Here is an 18,628-nt window from a genome sequence, read left to right on the forward strand (position 1 = left end):
GTAAAAAAATAAAAATAAAATAAAATAAATGCTCATCTCAAGTGGTTGAAAAAGAAATGTAATCGGCTTCTTTAGGTTTGTAAAGACATTTCACCTCTCATCAAAGAGGCTCCTTTTTTTTCTAAAAACGTAAGGTGGACAGTCCCAGGTATTTAAACTCTAGTGGATGTGTCCCCTTTGGAGATAGCCCTTGACCTACTATTAATGTTTCATCATTAACAGCCAAGGTGTGAAAAGAGGGGTGGGCCTTTACCATCAGGGGTTGGTGGCGAAACCACTATGAGACCTTAAATTACTAATGCTAGTGAAAATGCAAAGTTAAAATGTTAACCAGCACCATGAAATAAGTGTGATATCTGTTTGATGTCTCACTAAAAGTCATCATCATGCATGGGTTCAACATCTTTTGGGGTGTTATGCTTCAGTGAGAAATCTGTCGTTGCTGCATTGTAACTGCAGACCCCTCTAAACTCTATGGTATAACCCTACCTAGAAATGCACCTACATGCCGTGTCGACATAGCACAACTAAAGTGAACCAGCCTGTTCAGCACCGTGGATACCTGCTGTGCCTTTCAGGCTACTCTTTTGCCAGTTTTTGAACCTATCAGTGACAGAATAACAATCATCATCTCAATATAAGGAATCAAAATCATAGCATTAATGAGGACTCACATATGTCAGGAAATTCCTGAAGGGAAGTGGCTGAAACTGTTTAAATGGATCTGAGGAAATGTACAAAGATTTGGAGAAACTAGGGACAGAGATGTTTTCCTACTCTTCAGCTTTTAGATGTTTTGTGTTTGACCTTGTTTCCTCAGATTAGATGTGTTGGCCTGTTTTGCATTTTTTGCACTACAAATATTGTATCAAATTTTGACAAGTGTAACCACAGCTGAGAGCGTTTTTCGCTCACTGCCATTGCCATGTGTGTTTCTTGTTCTTCAACGTGTTGCAGGAGTGATGATACGTTCTTTCGGTCTTTCTTCCTAACTCAGTTGGGCTTTGCTAATGAAAAAAATACATTGTTGAAGTTCCCCATCTCAGGCTGTTCATCATCAGCTTCATAACATTTCCACAGCACAATTAAACATCTTTATCCCAGAAGAAAGGGAAACCTAACCTTTATTTATTTAAGTTATTAGTTAATGGTTTGGCTGTTTAGAGCCAAACACTGAGCCTGAATAAACCACTACGCAAGCCTTAATATCAAAGCAGGGACGTGATGCATTCCCTCATAGTGTGCATGAGAGTACTGTGAGGCACTAAGTTCTTTTTTTGGGGGGGATTTGAGAGAGGACACTAAGTGCTGTAGCTGCACAGTGGTATTCATCAAAATGTAAATAGAGGTTAAACACTTGAGTTCAGCTGTTACAGCTTTTTATAGCTATGTCAGCAGCGTGTTGTTAATAAAATCACCTTCAATAGTGTTAAATTCTATTTTAACTTTATATCCAATGCCAAAATCCTCCCTGTTTGTTCCCTCTGAATACTGCTTTTGTGCTTTCCCGTTGGACTGTTGCCCTTTGTTGCAGAGCACTGTTCATCAAGGGCACAACAAAACACTCATTGGGGCAATGAAACACGGGATGCTAAAATGGAAACTGATTGTGTAACTGCAGTAATCTCAGTACATTGTTTCTTTGTGTTCCAGCATCAATGATATTCAGATGATATTTTAAAATTCTGTGAAAACTGCCCACTGTGATAAAACCAGCCATCCTGCATGTTGCAGTTGGCATCAAGATTTGCGCAGTCTTTTGTGTCTGGCTAATATCAGAGGCTGACCTACGTAGGACTGAATTTGGCTGATGAGTTCCAACTTTGGTTCAAAAATGTTTTCGCATTGATTAATCCTAAGAAGTGATAGCAGAATTTTACTTTTAGGTGCTCTGCTCAGAGATCCTTGGATATCATGACCATATTTAAGCAGGATTTGCCTTTGTGATAAATCAGGTCTTCTCATATCTAATAGGTGGTCACTGGAGAGCTGTTGTGTGCAACCAAGGGCCTTGGACAAACTGATACCCATCATCATTTCTTATCTGTAAACATCTTAACAACTTCCTGCAGGGTGGGGCAATTAAACTAATTCAATCTGAATGATTAGGTTTTGACAATAGTCCTCGTGTTTAAATTGTTGTCCTCTTTCACCGAAACTCCAAATGAAGACCCAACTGACATGTTCTATTCAGCTCTAACCTACAGGATTATGAAAGTGGTTTGATAGTTGAACATAATTTAAACAGGTTGGCCCCCCACAAGGAAGGTGATGTTATTGACATTGTTTGTTTATTGTTTAGCAGGTTCCCTGAGAAGTTATAGATATATTTGGATCATATTACCAGAGGTGGGGTGTAGCGTACCTTGGATGTAGTTAACACAAATCCACACTAATTGAAGCAGGAAAAAAATTGCAAACTAATGTGGACCCAGATATCCTGCTGGATGCAGGGGCTTAGTTCGTGCGTGCTTTTGATTGGTGTGGGCTGGTTTAGTTTCTGTGGATATGAGGGAACACAAGATATTTGCCCTGTGTGCATATTAATGAGAGCCCTCATGCTCATAAATCACTGGGTGCATGTAATTATGTACTCTGCTGGAACGGATGCTTCTCTTATTGAATATTGAACTTGTACAATCTGTGCAATTAATTGTACAATGCTTCCACTTCAGCTCTTCATCTCCTTTTACCATAGCTTTCTGTAAAACCATGACTGTGTGTTGACTCTCTGTGCACGCACACCCTAACATTTTATGGTGTCTTTTTTGTTTTTTGGTAAAAGGACAGTTAAGTTTAATGTTATGAATGCAAAAGGTCTAAACATGTTTAGTCTATGTGCATAGTGGAGAAGGTTTTTGACATTAAAAGTAAAACGTGGGCACTATTTGGAATATTTTTTTTATGACTTTTCATTCTTGTCAAGCTATTCAGTGAACACCTCTACTCCATATGGTAGCATGTTCATTTCTAGTGTTTCTTCATTAAGTTTTTTTTTTTCTTCTTTAATTTGTGGCTCATCTGTTCGTGGGTAATTGAATAATTCATGCCGTGTTTAGACTCTGCAGTTGTGTGGTTGTGGAGCTGAGATCATATTTCCTGTTTTGTCATCAAATCTGGTCTTTATTCTTCTTCCACAGTGCACAGTGTTTCTGTGAAACAGCCTGAGTTGTTCATGCAAAACATTTAAGTGTCTTTAAGATGATACTGAAAATACATTACACTGGTCACAACCCAAAACTGCTGCTTTTAAGAAAGTCACTGCTGCAAATACTTCTGCAAATAATACTACTACTGCAAAAACTGATGTAATTGTAGAGTTTGTTAATAACAATGACACATTCCTGACCAAACTTGCTTTGTTTCTCTAAGTCTGATGCTCAAAAACGCTTGAACAGTGACAAATCCTTCAGATTTGTTTTCTTTTCTTTTTTTTTTTGTGGTATTTGTCTGTCTACAGAAGCTTTAAGAAATTTGACCAATGTAAAATGGAGCCCAGAAAATACTGTTACTAACAGTTTTGTGCAACATGTGGTTTCTTCATGACAGCGGTCGGCAACATTTAGTCTGGTGTTGCTAAATGTAGAGCATATGACATGCTGTCTTACTTCAGTATTAGAGTTTTCAGCAAACCAATCATCAGTATATTTTTGGAATTAATCTCTGGATTTAAATATTATTATTTATTTATTTTTAAACGTATTTTCTCAAATAATGACATCTATTCTTAACTGCTGTGTAATGCTGAGTAATCATGATTCCTTTCTCTGTAATTTAAAGGCCCTCTGTCTTTTTGAAGATGTTCAAAAAGGTCAGTAATGAATAGTTAAACCTATAATTCAGGGCTCTTTTTGTTCAGCCATCAAAATTCACTCAGTAGAGGCATTCATACTCAGAAGATTCAATAGTTCAGTGCCTGCAGAGATCAGCCGAGACACAGTTAAAGCCATTTATGAATTTTTTACTGAGCTACCAAAATTGACTCTAAGGAATAATTATATATCTGTTTTTCTTTTCAAGCCCAGATTCACTTTGTGACTCATGTATGCCGTTTAAATTACATCAAGACAGTGTAAGTGATTTTCTAAAGTTGTGTAGGATTAGTGTTTAAAAAAAAAAAAAAAAAGTGACTACCATTGGCTATACTAAAGTCACTCGATATACAACAAGAGTCCTGTTTTATCTTTAAGAATAAAAGGAGTGTTTGCTGCTTTAAACTTTGCATCTTTGGCAGCTTGATTAATTTGGTATTTCTGTCTGATCTCGCAGATGCTTTCATGTTCTTTGTTCTCGTTCATGGCTCCTTGGTTCTAATGGAAATATTTCCTTCCTTGGTAAGCACCCTAAGGAATTTGTGCACTAATGCATCTGTATGCGAAAGGCAAAAATAGCTCCACATTGGGGATAGCATCCACAGTGTCAGACTGTATCTAGTAGGCCCAGCCATCCTTGGTCTTGGGAGAATAAAGACAATTCCCTCTAAAGAGATGAATTTTTTTTTTGCAATCTCTTACATGAAACATATTCTGAGTATGTGAAAACAGACAATGAAGGGTTTCTGTTTCCGTCAAGCAGTGGCAGAGAGCTTTGTCATTTTCTGCATGACCATGAAAAATCATAAATGAATTGTGCTTTAGAGAGAAAAATATTAATAATGCACTGAAGAACGTTTAACTTTAGACTCAAAGGAACAGAGGTGCGTTTAGCAAATACCTTTGTTTCATATTGATAGATAAATGGATGACTTGTATGGGTGACACTGAAGCTGCAGCAATGATGGGAAGAAGAGAAGCGTATAGAGAAGGAAGGCAAGGGCTCATTATCCCATGCATATCCCATCATCTGTGAAACATGGTGGAGGCAGTGTGATGCTGGAGGGATTATAGCTGCCAGTGGAACTTGGTGACTGGTGTTTATTGATGATAGCTGTACTTTCTGCTCAGATTCAGTGAAATGCTCTAAAAATGATTGTGTGCTGCTTCAGAATAATAAGCACTGACCCCCAAAAGCAGTTTAAAAACAATGAAGTCAGTCACCTAACCTCAACCCACTGGTTCTTAAACTTGTTTGGGATGTTCCAGTTTGGTTGGGGGAAATAAAACTTCACAGCCCACAAACCCTGTGATCATTAACAATAGAAACAAGTTGAATGATACCCCCCCCCCCCCCCCACACACACACACACGAACACACACACACATACACACGAACACACACACACATACACACGAACACACACACACACTGTTTATCCAAGATAAACTGCCTCAACCCCAGTGAATATAATTTTTAAGTTGCTTTAAAGGTCTGCACTAGTCCAGAGGCTAGTGTTCTTCCTTCCTTCCTTCCTTCCTTCCTTCCTTCTGTTCTTTCTTTCTTTTTAATCCCTCCAAGACAATGATTTACTATCCTTTTAAGCTGAAATGACAGTTGCTGGGAACCAGTTAGCCCTGATTATTCCAATCTCATATTTTCACTGCAGGTTGTCTTGCTGGCTGGCCTCAAATGCAGTGGTCCTCAGTATCAGTCTGTTGCTTCCCTATGAGTGTTTCTTTTTCTGTTGGTGGATGTACACAAACAAAAAGGAACAAAAAAGCAAAAATGTTTGGTACTTTGAGGCTTAGTGACCACTGAACACCATATCTGTACAAGTTGCTATCACTTCTAGTCATCAGCTGTCTTTACTTCCAGGTTAACATCCAGACACCTCTGTATAAAGTGGTGCATACGTCATTTAAGTCAGGCCAGATTACTTTGACTCAGCTGACATGCAAACTCTTTATTTTGTTCTTGAAAGTACTGTATCATTTACTTCCTAAGTCTTAGGAGCATCAGGTAACTGCTGTTGTATATCAGTACAATAGCCCCACGCGTCATTACTTGACAAATAAAATATTTGCAGTGGGGAAACTGAGAAACGTACTTTACCGTATTTATTTTGTACATAAGCTGTATTGCTCGTTCTTGGAGGCTTAACTCTGTGCTCCTCACTCCCTAGATAATACTGTGTGTTTAAATCTAGCATGACTGCCCAGTGTGATGGCACCCAGGCTCACACATGTCTACCATTCACTGGGAGGAAATGGGAGCTATCCATGGGTCATTTTAACCACAGCACATTTAGGCTGCAGGGGGCATCATGGCCCTTTTACCTTTCTTGTTCCAGTTTGGTATTCTGTCTGCCCTTTCTGTATGGAATCCTTTGCGATCTGATACTTTGGAAAATTGGCATTAAGGCAAAGTCATTATTAACAAGTAAGCATTGGTACAGTTACACTTCCATATTGAATTCACTCTGAACAGCAGCCAGTGGTCTGGCCAGCAGAGTTCAGTTGTATAAGTACCTCGTCAACGCTGCTGGAAAATTTTCACTACGTGTCAAAGTCATTGTGAATTTTTTGGCTCTGCCTCACTGTGAGATCTCCACATGTCTCACCATTTCATGGGGGTATTGCCTGTTCAGTTATGTAATATCACTCAATAACACAGTCTCTCACCCTGGCTGCTCATTCTGTTTAAAAGATTCTGTAGCAACAGACTGAGAGACCACAAATGTGTTTGCGTGTTTTAAGGCTGCAATTTTATAGTTTTAATGATTTGGTAATTTATTATTTCAACTGTTCTGTCTATCAAATATGATAAGATATTACAGTGGCCCTGAGGGCATATGCACTGCAACTTAGCAACATAACAGCAAATGGAAAAGCTCTATAAGAGCACACAAAACACAATAGAAATTGAATGAAACACATTAGAAGTGCAGCAAAAATAAACTTTACGCCAATATTTTTTCACCGTTTTAATGGTCACTGTAGTGGCTATATTAATTTCTTAAAGTTCTCTCTTTCTCTTATATTTAATATAACCACACTACAGACCGCTTGTTTATTTTCCACATAAACCTTTCAGAATAAAGCTCAAGATCCTGTTGAGACTTTTCCCCGCAGCACGCTGTGTAATAAATACTCACAAAGAAAACTGCGGCCATTACAACTTATGTCTAAAAATGTATTGTTTCATGCATCGGTTAAAACACTCTACTCCAGGTACACGACGCCCAGCTGGAAACACTTCACGCAAGTCGAGCTGCCCGAGATTCACAGAATTTACAGAAAATCTTACATTTTTGTGATTTATATCGTTATCGGGACAATAGATGTCTTATATTGGGAGATTTTTGTCATATCGCACAGCCCAAATTCTTATTTTCTTTCTTCCTTTCTTAGAGTTTTTTTTTGGGGGGGGGGAGGGTCTTCTTTTCTTCTTCTTTTTCTTTCTATTTGTCTGTGTTTTGTTAAATTGCAGTCAGTTTGACTTCTCATGGCCACTGTATGAATCACATAATAAGAACCCTCTTCATTTCAGGATTTCTGGTGTCAGCATAGGTTGCAGTAGTTGCATAAAAATATGGCTTAAAGTTAATCGATTTACAAAAGTTTTCTGGTGATCAATAAATCAGTGCAACATATATATTGAATATTTATACACATGGAGGATGTAGATCTGTTTTATTCTGGTACTGCTCACATGGACTCTACTAGAGCTTTGCATGACTTAAATAAAGATTATTTTGAAATTGATCTGATACATGGCCTTTGTCAGCTCATCCACTGCCTCATGTGGGTGGAGCTTTTGTTCACACAGTCAGAGCTGAGTTAGGGATATCTGATAATGATGACTAGGTTGCCTCTGCATGGCAAATACATTTGTTGTATTGTCCGTCTGATCAGCAGAGAAGCTGTGTACTACTCATACTGTATTGTTTTGAATTGCCGAGAACAAAAATCAGCCTAGGCAGATGTCCTGTCACACAAACAACTCACACCATTTACATCATTATCCCAAATTGACTCTTATCTATAACTTGTTTCAATGGGGAATAAAATAACACTTTGTAGACTATATCAGCAGTGAATCAATGTATTTCCTCCTTTTGTGTGATTTCAGATGCCCCGTCCACAGAGCAGCAAGAACTGTTCACCCAGAAACTCCAACAGTGCTGCATGCTCTTTGACTTCCTGGACTCAGTCACTGACCTGAAAAGCAAGGAGATCAAGAGGGCCACACTTAACGAGCTTGTGGATTACGTTTCGACCAACAGGGGCGTTCTGGTGGAGCCAGCATACCCGGAGATCACGAACATGGTGAGGTTGCACATATGCATTTCAAACAACCTCATGCAATTCCCTAAACAACAGCCGCAATTAATCCCCACCTGCTAATTATTTAATAGAATAGATGGCTCATCTGTGTCCCGGTGTAACATCCTGTACACTTGAGCAGGATTAAAAATGAAGGCTGATCTTGTGTCTAGACAGGCGTGCCAGCAACGCACGAGGTGCATGCTCCTGTCCTCATGCAAAACCCTTTTCCATTTTAAGCACAAAGGCCATATTGTAAACACAGAAAGAGCACAATATTATTTGATTTATTTAAAGTTTTCTTACTCTCTGCCCTTTCCTCTTCCCTGCTCTCAGGCTCTTTCACCTTCCTCTGAATACAAGTTGAGCAGTGTTTGTTAAAGTAGAACACATATGGGAAAAATACGGCTCGAGGACTAGAACTGGCCTGTGGGTTGTCTCAGCCCAGCCCCTGATTTCCTCAAAGCAAACATTCAACCCTTCCGGCACTTCTCACTGTGTATAAACAAACCTCTTCTGTGATGAACTACAGAAAAGGTAGCTGTATAACACTTAATGTTTGAATACAGCCCATACATTTCTTTGTTTTTTAAGAATTCAGATTTTATTTACTTTAAGGGTAGAAGTGTTTCTCATTTTAGGGTTTAATTTTGCACATTTGCATTTCCGCAGTCAGGAACTTTGTTGCATCATTTAAATTGCAGCATGAATTGCTAAATGTGTAAGTATGGTATAGTTTGTTTGTTTTTTGTTTTTTTGTTTTGTTCCCTCCCCGGGTTCTAGATGGTCCTCAGGGAGGAAACTATGCACATAGTCACGATTGGTGTGAATATACTAGATAGGGCAAAGCTCCTTTATCACCTACCTAACATAAGTCTCAGCATGTTGCTGTTATTTTGGGGCAGTTGATTTTAAAACAAAAGTTTGCGTAGTTTCACTAGACTAAATCCAACTTGCTGAAGGTATTTTTTGGTAGTCATGGAAGATGAAAACATTCTTTGGAATGTGCTAGTTTTCACTCTGGGTTTAAGATAAGATATGTGCTTCTGTTCCTTGTCTGGTGTGACTGCTCTCAGAGATTCAGTTTAATTCAGTTTTATTTATTGCCCCACTACCATACCAACAGTCAGCTCAAGGTGCTTAATATTTTATTGTAAAGACCTTACTATATTAGAAGAAACTAGAACAATCACACGACCCCCTGTGAGCCAGCACTTGGAGCATGCAAAGATAAGAGAGTAATACTCAAAATATCATACAGTGGGGCAAAAAAGTATTTAGTCAGCCACCGATTGTGCAAGTTCCCCACCTAAAATGATGACAGAGGTCAGTAATTTGCACCAGAGGTACACTTCAACTGTGAGAGACAGAATGTGAAAAAAAAATCCATGAATCCACATGGTAGGATTTGTAAAGAATTTATTCGTAAATCAGGGTGGAAAATAAGTATTTGGTCAATAACAAAAATACAACTCAATACTTTGTAACATAACCTTTGTTGGCAATAACAGAGGTCAAACGTTTACTATAGGTCTTTACCAGGTTTGCACACACAGTAGCTGGTATTTTGGCCCATTCCTCCATGCAGATCTTCTCGAGAGCAGTGATGTTTTGGGGCTGTCGCCGAGCAACACGGACTTTCAACTCCCGCCACAGATTTTCTATGGGGTTGAGGTCTGGAGACTGGCTAGGCCACTCCAGGACTTTCAAATGCTTCTTACGGAGCCACTCCTTTGTTGCCCGGGCGGTGTGTTTTGGATCATTGTCATGTTGGAAGACCCAGCCTCGTTTCATCTTCAAAGTTCTCACTGATGGAAGGAGGTTTTGGCTCAAAATCTCACGATACATGGCCCCATTCATTCTGTCCTTAACACGGATCAGTCGTCCTGTCCCCTTGGCAGAAAAACAGCCCCATAGCATGATGTTTCCACCCCCATGCTTCACAGTAGGTATGGTGTTCTTGGGATGCAACTCAGTATTCTTCTTCCTCCAAACACGACGAGTTGAGTTTATACCAAAAAGTTCTACTTTGGTTTCATCTGACCACATGACATTCTCCCAATCCTCTGCTGTATCATCCATGTGCTCTCTGGCAAACTTCAGACGGGCCTGGACATGCACTGGCTTCAGCAGCGGAACACGTCTGGCACTGCGGGATTCGATTCCCTGCCGTTGTAGTGTGTTACTGATGGTGACCTTTGTTACTTTGGTCCCAGCTCTCTGCAGGTCATTCACCAGGTCCCCCCGTGTGGTTCTGGGATCTTTGCTCACCGTTCTCATGATCATTTTGACCCCACGGGATGAGATCTTGCGTGGAGCCCCAGATCGAGGGAGATTATCAGTGGTCTTGTATGTCTTCCATTTTCTGATGATTGCTCCCACAATTGATTTTTTTCACACCAAGCTGCTTGCCTATTGTAGATTCACTCTTCCCAGTCTGGTGCAGGTCTACAATACTTTTCCTGGTGTCCTTCGAAAGCTCTTTGGTCTTGGCCATGGCGGAGTTTGGAGTCTGACTGTTTGAGGCTGTGGACAGGTGTCTTTTATACAGATGATGAGTTCAAACAGGTGCCATTCATACAGGTAACGAGTGGGGGACAGAAAAGCTTCTTACAGAGGACGTTACAGGTCTGTGAGAGCCAGAGATTTTCCATGTTTGAGGTGACCAAATACTTATTTTCCACCCTAATTTATGAATAAATTCTTTACAAATCCTACCATGTGGATTCATGGATTTTTTTTTTTTCACATTCTGTCTCTCACAGTTGAAGTGTACCTCTGGTGCAAATTACTGACCTCTGTCATCATTTTAAGTGGGGGAACTTGCACAATCGGTGGCTGACTAAATACGTTTTTGCCCCACTGTATGATTCAAAGGTAAGAATAGTGAGCTGGACATACTAGGTTTTATCATGGTATAGACTTGTGGTTGCAGCCGGTGGCCTGAGCAGCCCGATTTCCTCCCACAGTACAGTAATGAGTCATGTGCAGCATTTAGAAACACAACAGTCACTGCTGCAGTGATTCACTCCACACTGCAGATCATCATGATGGATACCCGTGAGCACAGGCACAGCTGAGTCGAGGAGTCTACTTACTAATGTGGGCAGCAGTTCATGTCATGCTTTAAAGCTACTGATTTAGGGTTTGATTTATGTGAAATTTGTAACTCTTAAGGTGTTTTTAACAGTGCAATTACTCAGTTAATGGTTTAGCGGTAGTAGCACGTGGGAAGTCCATTGGCAGTCCATGGACTGCCTCTCTACCTGCAGAGAGTGTCTGTTGTCAGATGGAGGCAGTGTCAGAAGTACAGCCGGTCTGTGGGCCACTCCTCTTTATGCTGTTGTGGGTGATCTAGAACAAAAATATAGACATAGGTTTGCGGTGGCTGGGGTGCAGTGACCTGGTTCTGTCTGGGTGACCCTTTTCTTTTCTTTTTCATATTTTCTTTTTCCTTTGGTGTCTTTCTTTCTTGTCATCATAATTCAGTTGATAGAAATATGAAATGCATTGCCAAACCCCAATGTGTCTTTAAACACATAGAGTTTATGTTCTGTTCTATTTTTGAAACTAAAACAGAAAAAGAAGCCAAAAAAGCAAAACTTGTTTACAACTGCACAGCACACAAACTTCAAGCTTCCTCACCATTAAAAGAGAAATATTACGCTGACTTTCAGATTTTTGTGGTTAAACTTTTAATGCTCTCACAGTAATGGCAAGTTGTGATCTACTTGCTTAACACCATCTTTGCGCCACCTGTCTTGCCTCCATGTTGCTCCATGTCTCTAGGGAGGGCACAGTTGACTAGCTAAACGCATATGCATGCACACATGGCAAATATCCACAGTTTCGTGGTAAATAAAAGCTTTTTAGATGGTTATTTTGCCATCTGCCTCGGCCTGGCATGAGAGATTGCTTCATATTAATTCAAAGTAATAAAAACAAAACAAAAGAATGTGTTATAATTTCACTCCTAGAGTCATCATAATAAATCATATTAAGCCATTAAAAAGCAATAGCTGTTGTGGTTAATTTATAATTTATATACAAGTTATTAGTTATTTGCCTGCTCATTAAAATATGCTTTGATCCGATGCGTGCAAAATATGCTTTTGCACTTTTTCAATCATGATGTGTGAAAAGTGTTTGAATGAAAAGCGGGGAGAGCAATTTAAAAAAACAAAAAAAACAACAACTCAAATCAAAATGTAGTGATGACCGTTTCATAGCAGTAAATGTCAACGCTGATGCAATTTGTTTAGCGTTTTAGTTTGTAGAAACATGGTTAGTAAGACACCAATCAATCAGTGACAGCTGCGCCCAGCCTCCCCTGTATGTCATGGGCCATGTAGACCAGTAGTTAATGGTAGACTCAAATGCACGAGTCAAGAAGAGCGTATCAACAGGTTTAAATATAAACTGAGAGATGACTTTAAGATGACGCTGGGGAACTGGGGCAGACCACGGAGGAGGAGAGAGCCAGTATTCTGGGAGACTCGAGGAGTTATTTCCCATGATTTTTCACAAGGTGTATTCAGTGTGAGTGCAGAGGGTTCAGGTTACCTGAACTCATTTTAACTTAACTCTGCTTCGGTAGTGTTTCATTTCAGTTGAGTACAACTACATTGTCAGTGGGGTCGTTATAGCAAGGCTGTCCAAAGTTCCCGTGACCTCATTTGTATGCAGCACAAATACAACAAAACAATGTAGGACATTGAGGCATACAGCCCACTTTGATTTTAACTGGGCCAGACCAGTCTAACTCTGCTTTTTATCAGTGTAATGACACATTTAAAGTATGCATTTAATCCCTGACAAATCTTACTATGAGAAAAAGAAATTGAGTTTCAACAATATGCAAATTTTTCCCACATGACAAATGTGAAAAATTACAGTAGTTAGCTCATGGCCTAGACAATTGTTCAGTAGATACTTCTATAGTAGAAACTGAAAATAGGAATACGTAATTATTTATGCCGAGTTTCAAATGTGGCGGGTTTGATTCTTGTAGAGAAGTTGCTCCCATGACTCATCCAATGAGGTCAGTCCCTGGCCAAATCAGTGGTATGCAGTCTTTTGACTTAACATTTTCAGCTTGACTCAGCTCCCTTGGAACCCTGGCCGAATAGGCAACAAAAATGTACCAGGTACTACCATTTAATGAAAAACCCTAAAAAAAGAGTAGAGTTGAGTTAATTTGAGACGAGTAGGTGCTAGTGGAAAAGAAGCATTAAAAAGCTGAGGGAGAAATCCTGAGGGAGAGGCCACTACTTTGTTCTTCCGCAAGAGCAGAGAACATCGGAGCAGGCAGGTGAGTTGAGAAGGTGAACCCGCTAAAGGTGCTTGCAGAAGTGAGAAGTGGACCAGCTCGACCAAAATGGGTAGCTGATTCTGGTAAATGGTCCACACTTCACCTAAGGAAGCAGGGAGACAAAGGAGTTAGCGCAGGGAATCGACAAGTTTGCATGAGTAACATAGGTAAGTGTGATTTCCAGACAGACAATCGGGCAGAGACTGGGTGCACAAACAGGTCCATAAATGTAGGTTATTAATGAGGGTGATAAGTAACAGGTGGTCAGGCTGCAGTGTGGAAGTCTGGGCTCCACCCAGAAGGTGAACAAACCTCTGCTCAGCTCCTTTAGGAACCGGACCGAGTTGAGGGACCAGAAAATGTAATAAATAAATAAAAAAACAAGCCATTGTAGGACTATGAGACTGTAACCTTGAATTGGATAAATTCTTACAAAAGGGGGATGCTTTCTTTCAAGGTTGGATCTCTGCCAACCTGATAACCTGCCCTCACCAGCAGGTTATCAGGTTTGTTACTTTAAACACTCCTGGCATTGTCATTTCTTTATAATCTCATTTGTCAGTGCTGCTTATAATAGAGAAACATGGGTTGAGCTTAAAGGGTAAGCCTAGTTCACAGCTGTCTGTACAGACAGGCTTCTGAAAGAGGTTAGACAAATAGCAGCGGCACTATCAGAAAACTGGTTTGATAATAGCTCTCCTGCATACTCCATGCTTGGCGTCACATGATAATGAAGAGGTGAGTGTTTAAAGTGATGGCAGTGATTCTGCTGCAGAGAGGACTGCTTTGATCACAGGAGTACAACAGGAAGATTTCTCATCTGAGTGAAAGGTGGTTTTTGCCTTTTCTGACAGCTCTATAATTAGTGTTACTTCACCTCTGTCAGACAGTTTTCATTAGTTTGTCATATGGAAAGACTGCAGGTTTAGCTGAAAATGAGATAACTCCCCTTTTATTCCCTTGATCTCCTACATTTTTCATTCACTGCATTCAGTGCTTGCACTTTTGCCACATCCTCCTCCCCCTCTCTCATCCTGTGTGTTGCTAGGTGTTGGTTGCTACTGCGCTCACCCTAAGACTGACCCAGCTTCCCATCATCAGCGAGCCTACGCTGGTTTCAGCTGCACCACCGTCACTTAAGAACAGCTTCTTTTTTTTTTTCCTCCTACGTCACTTTCACATGCTTCATTTTCCCCTGCGTGAAAATTTCTCACTCGCCTCCCATATTTGCCATCCTCCTACAGTATTTTGTCTTGTTTTGTCCAACTGTAGTTATTTTTCAATATTGTGTGGTGACTTGGGGAATTAAATAAGCATGCCTGCTGCTTGCGTGGTGAAATATGTTACATAGACGGTGTGAATCAGGACAAAGAATAGCCAATGAAGTTATGGCTCTTCTGAGATGTTAAATACCTTACTACCAGTGGTTCAGATTATTCCTTGTTCATTACTCTTGAATGTTGTGGGCATTTGGCTGTCATCTGATTTCAGCTCAGTCAATGATCTGTCTCCAACCAAGAAAAGTTAATAGAGGTCATTTATCTATCTTATCAACTTCGGCATAGTCTACAGATCAGTGTTTCTGCTAGAGGACCGATGAGGAAGTCAGATGCACAAGTTTCATCCTTCATCTGTCATATTTAATCTAATTGAAGTAGACATAAGTGGACTGATTTCAGCTGAATAGACACAATGGTATTAAGCCATATCATATTTTCTGGGTCCCTTAAATGTTTTTTTTTTTTTTAACTTTATTTTTTTCTACCTTTTTTGAATGTTTAAATAAAAAAATACATTACATGTGTACAAGCAACAAGATAGATCTGCTGACTTGAAGGTTGTAACGTTTTTTCTAAATTATACAAATATATCAAAGTCATGTTTGAGAGTCCAGTGGGACCTTATAATTTACACTGGCAGAAACCCTACTATAGGATAATATATTTTACAGGCATCTGGAAAGTTACCTAAAAACAAGTGATGCATCCTCGGATCTGGTCAGACCTGAAGCTGTAAATCTTTATGTACTTAATAAGTGGAAATGAATTTCCCCAAGAGGCTACATGAGAAAAAGGGATGTTGTGGAGGGTCACATCTACAAGCGGAACTCAATTCTGGTCAATATTAAACTGCTACTGAGAAGAGTAGCTGTTATAGTTGAGCCCTAATTGTGCCCCCTTGGGAAAGTTTATTGCTCACCTGGATGTGCTGTGTTGCATGTAATTATCATGCAGAAGGTATAAGTATAAGGTTATGTGATGTGCCTGTACCTAATTATTCAGGATTGCTGGAAAAACCTGAGTAGGTGGCGATATGTTGTGTAATGTTCCTCTTACAGATTAATCCACCATTATTGTGTTCTTTTGTGAATTTGACTAAATAACACAGCGTCTGTGTCTTTTAATGGATGGAAATGCATGTAGTGTTGTATGTATTTAAAGCTACTTTTGGATGCTGCTGTATTTGCACTGAGGATCAACCGTGGGTACCTCCATGTTTAATCATTTGGAGTCACTATAGAATCACTAAGTTTTATGTATTTGCTATTGGCTGTAAACAGCTCAGCTTTGAATTTTTTATTTATTTATTTATTTTTTGTTTTAGTGGTCTTTATGTGTGCAGAAGTGGAGCAGCAAAGACAATGAAGCCAATTGGCTCGTTGCAAGAATGAGGTTGGCGACGTGACAATAAGCCACCACCTGAATGAGTCTCTTCTTTATCTAGTCTTTAAGTCTGACGTCCTTGGCCGTTTCCGGGTCCAAACTCCTCTTCAGGTCCCAAAGTCAAGCAAACACTGCAGCAACACTGAGAGTTAAAAACTGTCTAAATTCTTTCATCTTTAATAAAATGATCAGCATTGCAGCTCTACCAGGTGTAACAATTAAGTTTAACATCCAGGCATCCACAAAAACAGAATTTATTACATTTAACAGAGTTAGAAGTTAGCAGGAAGTTGGTTCACTAGTTTCTACCCAAACATGATATACTATGTTCTGATTGAGAGATTTCTGAAAAAATTCTAACGTACAGCTCTGCTTTCTCTTCCGACATAATTGAAGACAAAAATAACAGCAGTGACTTTTTTAGTTTTGCTGCAGTTGGGCTAGTTGGTATATAATGATGTGCTATGTGGTGCCTAGCTACACAGCTATGGTTAGCATAACATAAACACAGTGAAGCTAGAGGATGAACGGTAACTTTTTTTTCCCACTTGATAAAAGTTAACGTGATGGTTTCCTGAAGGTTAGAGACAAAAGCAATCGCATGGCAGGATGCTGTAACCGGACCAAACTTCAGTCAGGAGAACAGCTGAGATAGGCCATCCACAATATAAGGTTTACCATCAACATACTGCTGCATGGGCTGGGCTGTCATTACCTCGTAAGGTTTTAAAACTGAGCATTAAAATGAATAGTGGTAATAAAAACCGAGAGAGGCCAACGGTGACCATTCCCTTTTTTTTTCTTTTTTTCTTTTTTTAGGTGCTTGTTCAGATTAAATAGAACAATATACAGAGCATTAAAACATGTTAAAAACACAACAGCCTTAATAAACCAGAGTAGTTAGGAGCTGGAAGCACGTCCTCACTTAATATAGATATGCTATCCGTTCTTTAACTTCTAGTTGTTGAACAGAAAGTTATTCTTTTCCAGATGGCTTAAAAACAGATTACCTAGATTTTCTAGGTTTTGCTAAAACTTGCTAGGTCCAGTATATTAAATTTGAGTATTTCTGGTTCCTGTGCAAATGACCCCAAATATGGTTTTGCATGTTACCTCTTGGAACAAGTGATGGACATCTTTCTCTATTTTCTGAAATTTGACAGGCCATATTATGAGTCGGTGAACAGGGAAACATAATCTTTTTTTTTTTTTTTCCTGTTTAGCTTAGAAACCAAAATACACTGGATACTTTGGGTCTGGCAGATAGTGAATGTTTTTGTTTCTTACTGTTCCTAAGAACAATCAACCTGAATCTCCAACTGAAGAAGTATAACATTTTCAGGCTACCAATATTTTGTCAGCATTTGGCTAAAGAATGCACAAGATGCTTAATGTAAAGGAGTTTCAATTGCCAGGTGGTGTTTTCATCTTCACAGAAGCAGCTGCACAACACTATCAGACTTCTTTTAATGAAACAGGAAGGACACACAGGCAAATACCAGCACAGTACAGGAACAGTGGCGAGCTGAAGGGCTCATTCATCCTTGAAGGGGATGGGCTGTGGCATCACCAGATTGAACGTCATACATTCCTTTCAGCTAATAGTGAAATTAGACTAAAATAGTAATGAAATCAAAGCTGGATCATCTGGATGTCACAGTAACCTAAGCATTGTTATTGAAGGTTACCATGCTCAGTGGACACTCCCACCAACTCTGTATAAGCTCAGAGAGACTTGGCCTGAGATTCAGCCGACACAAATCCTGTAAAAACCTCCATAGATTAAATCGGCATTAATCCAATATAAAAGATTTTCAGCATTTTTTAAGCCCTTTCTTTATCGTAAAGTAGGTTCGATAAAATCTGTTTTAAAAAGTGTTGTTCCTATACCCCTTCACCAAACAGGACACATGTAATCTGATAGGTATTTGAGCCACTGTCTTAGGCTACAAAATTTCTGACAAATAAACAACAATATTTCATCTCTTAGAAGTGGGGTGGAGAGTTTACTGGCTGTCCAGAGTTTTGTTTGCTTGTCCAAGTTGAGTAATTTAGATTGCTTTCAGGCTGTTGCTCCATGGACAAAACAAAGTATACATTTTGGCTATAAATCGAATTGAAAGAGATTGTACTGTTGCAAGAGCAATCATCATTTGTTCATGTTCTTGGGCATATGTGCTTGAAGCTTTAGACTATAATCTGGTCATGTCCATTGTGTTTTTTTATTTAGAAATGTTTTAAGGGGCTTTAAAACCAAAGGCAACTCTGAGACAGCCGAGCAAGTCACGGAAGGGAGCTTCACATGCACGAAATAAAAAGTGAATGTTTTTCCACAAAGACACTGACCTATAAAAAAATGCATCAAGTGAGGTTTTTGACAGTGACAGATGGAAATTTTGGCAGCAATCATTTCACTCTGAGAGAAACTGTTAATTTTGTCCATCTCAGCGTTCCTGCCTTATAACTTTCCTCAAGGGATCACAAGGAAAATCTGCATTCACAAGAATCAAAAC

General features: G+C 39.5%; 1 protein-coding gene across 1 annotated transcript in view; it reads left to right on the top strand.

The window, feature by feature from the left end:
* ppp2r5a (protein phosphatase 2, regulatory subunit B', alpha isoform) overlaps positions 1–18,628 on the top strand; it is a 61,044-nt gene that overhangs the window by 19,782 nt on the left and 22,634 nt on the right. Inside the window, exon 2 of the mRNA XM_080881926.1 lies at positions 7,948–8,144. Within this exon, the coding sequence (XP_080738052.1) occupies positions 7,948–8,144 (197 nt within the window). The remainder of the gene's footprint in view (positions 1–7,947; positions 8,145–18,628) is intronic.

This window comes from Rhamphochromis sp. 'chilingali' (genome assembly GCF_963969265.1).
Source record: "Rhamphochromis sp. 'chilingali' genome assembly, chromosome: 5".
Lineage (NCBI taxonomy): Eukaryota > Metazoa > Chordata > Actinopteri > Cichliformes > Cichlidae > Rhamphochromis > Rhamphochromis sp. 'chilingali'.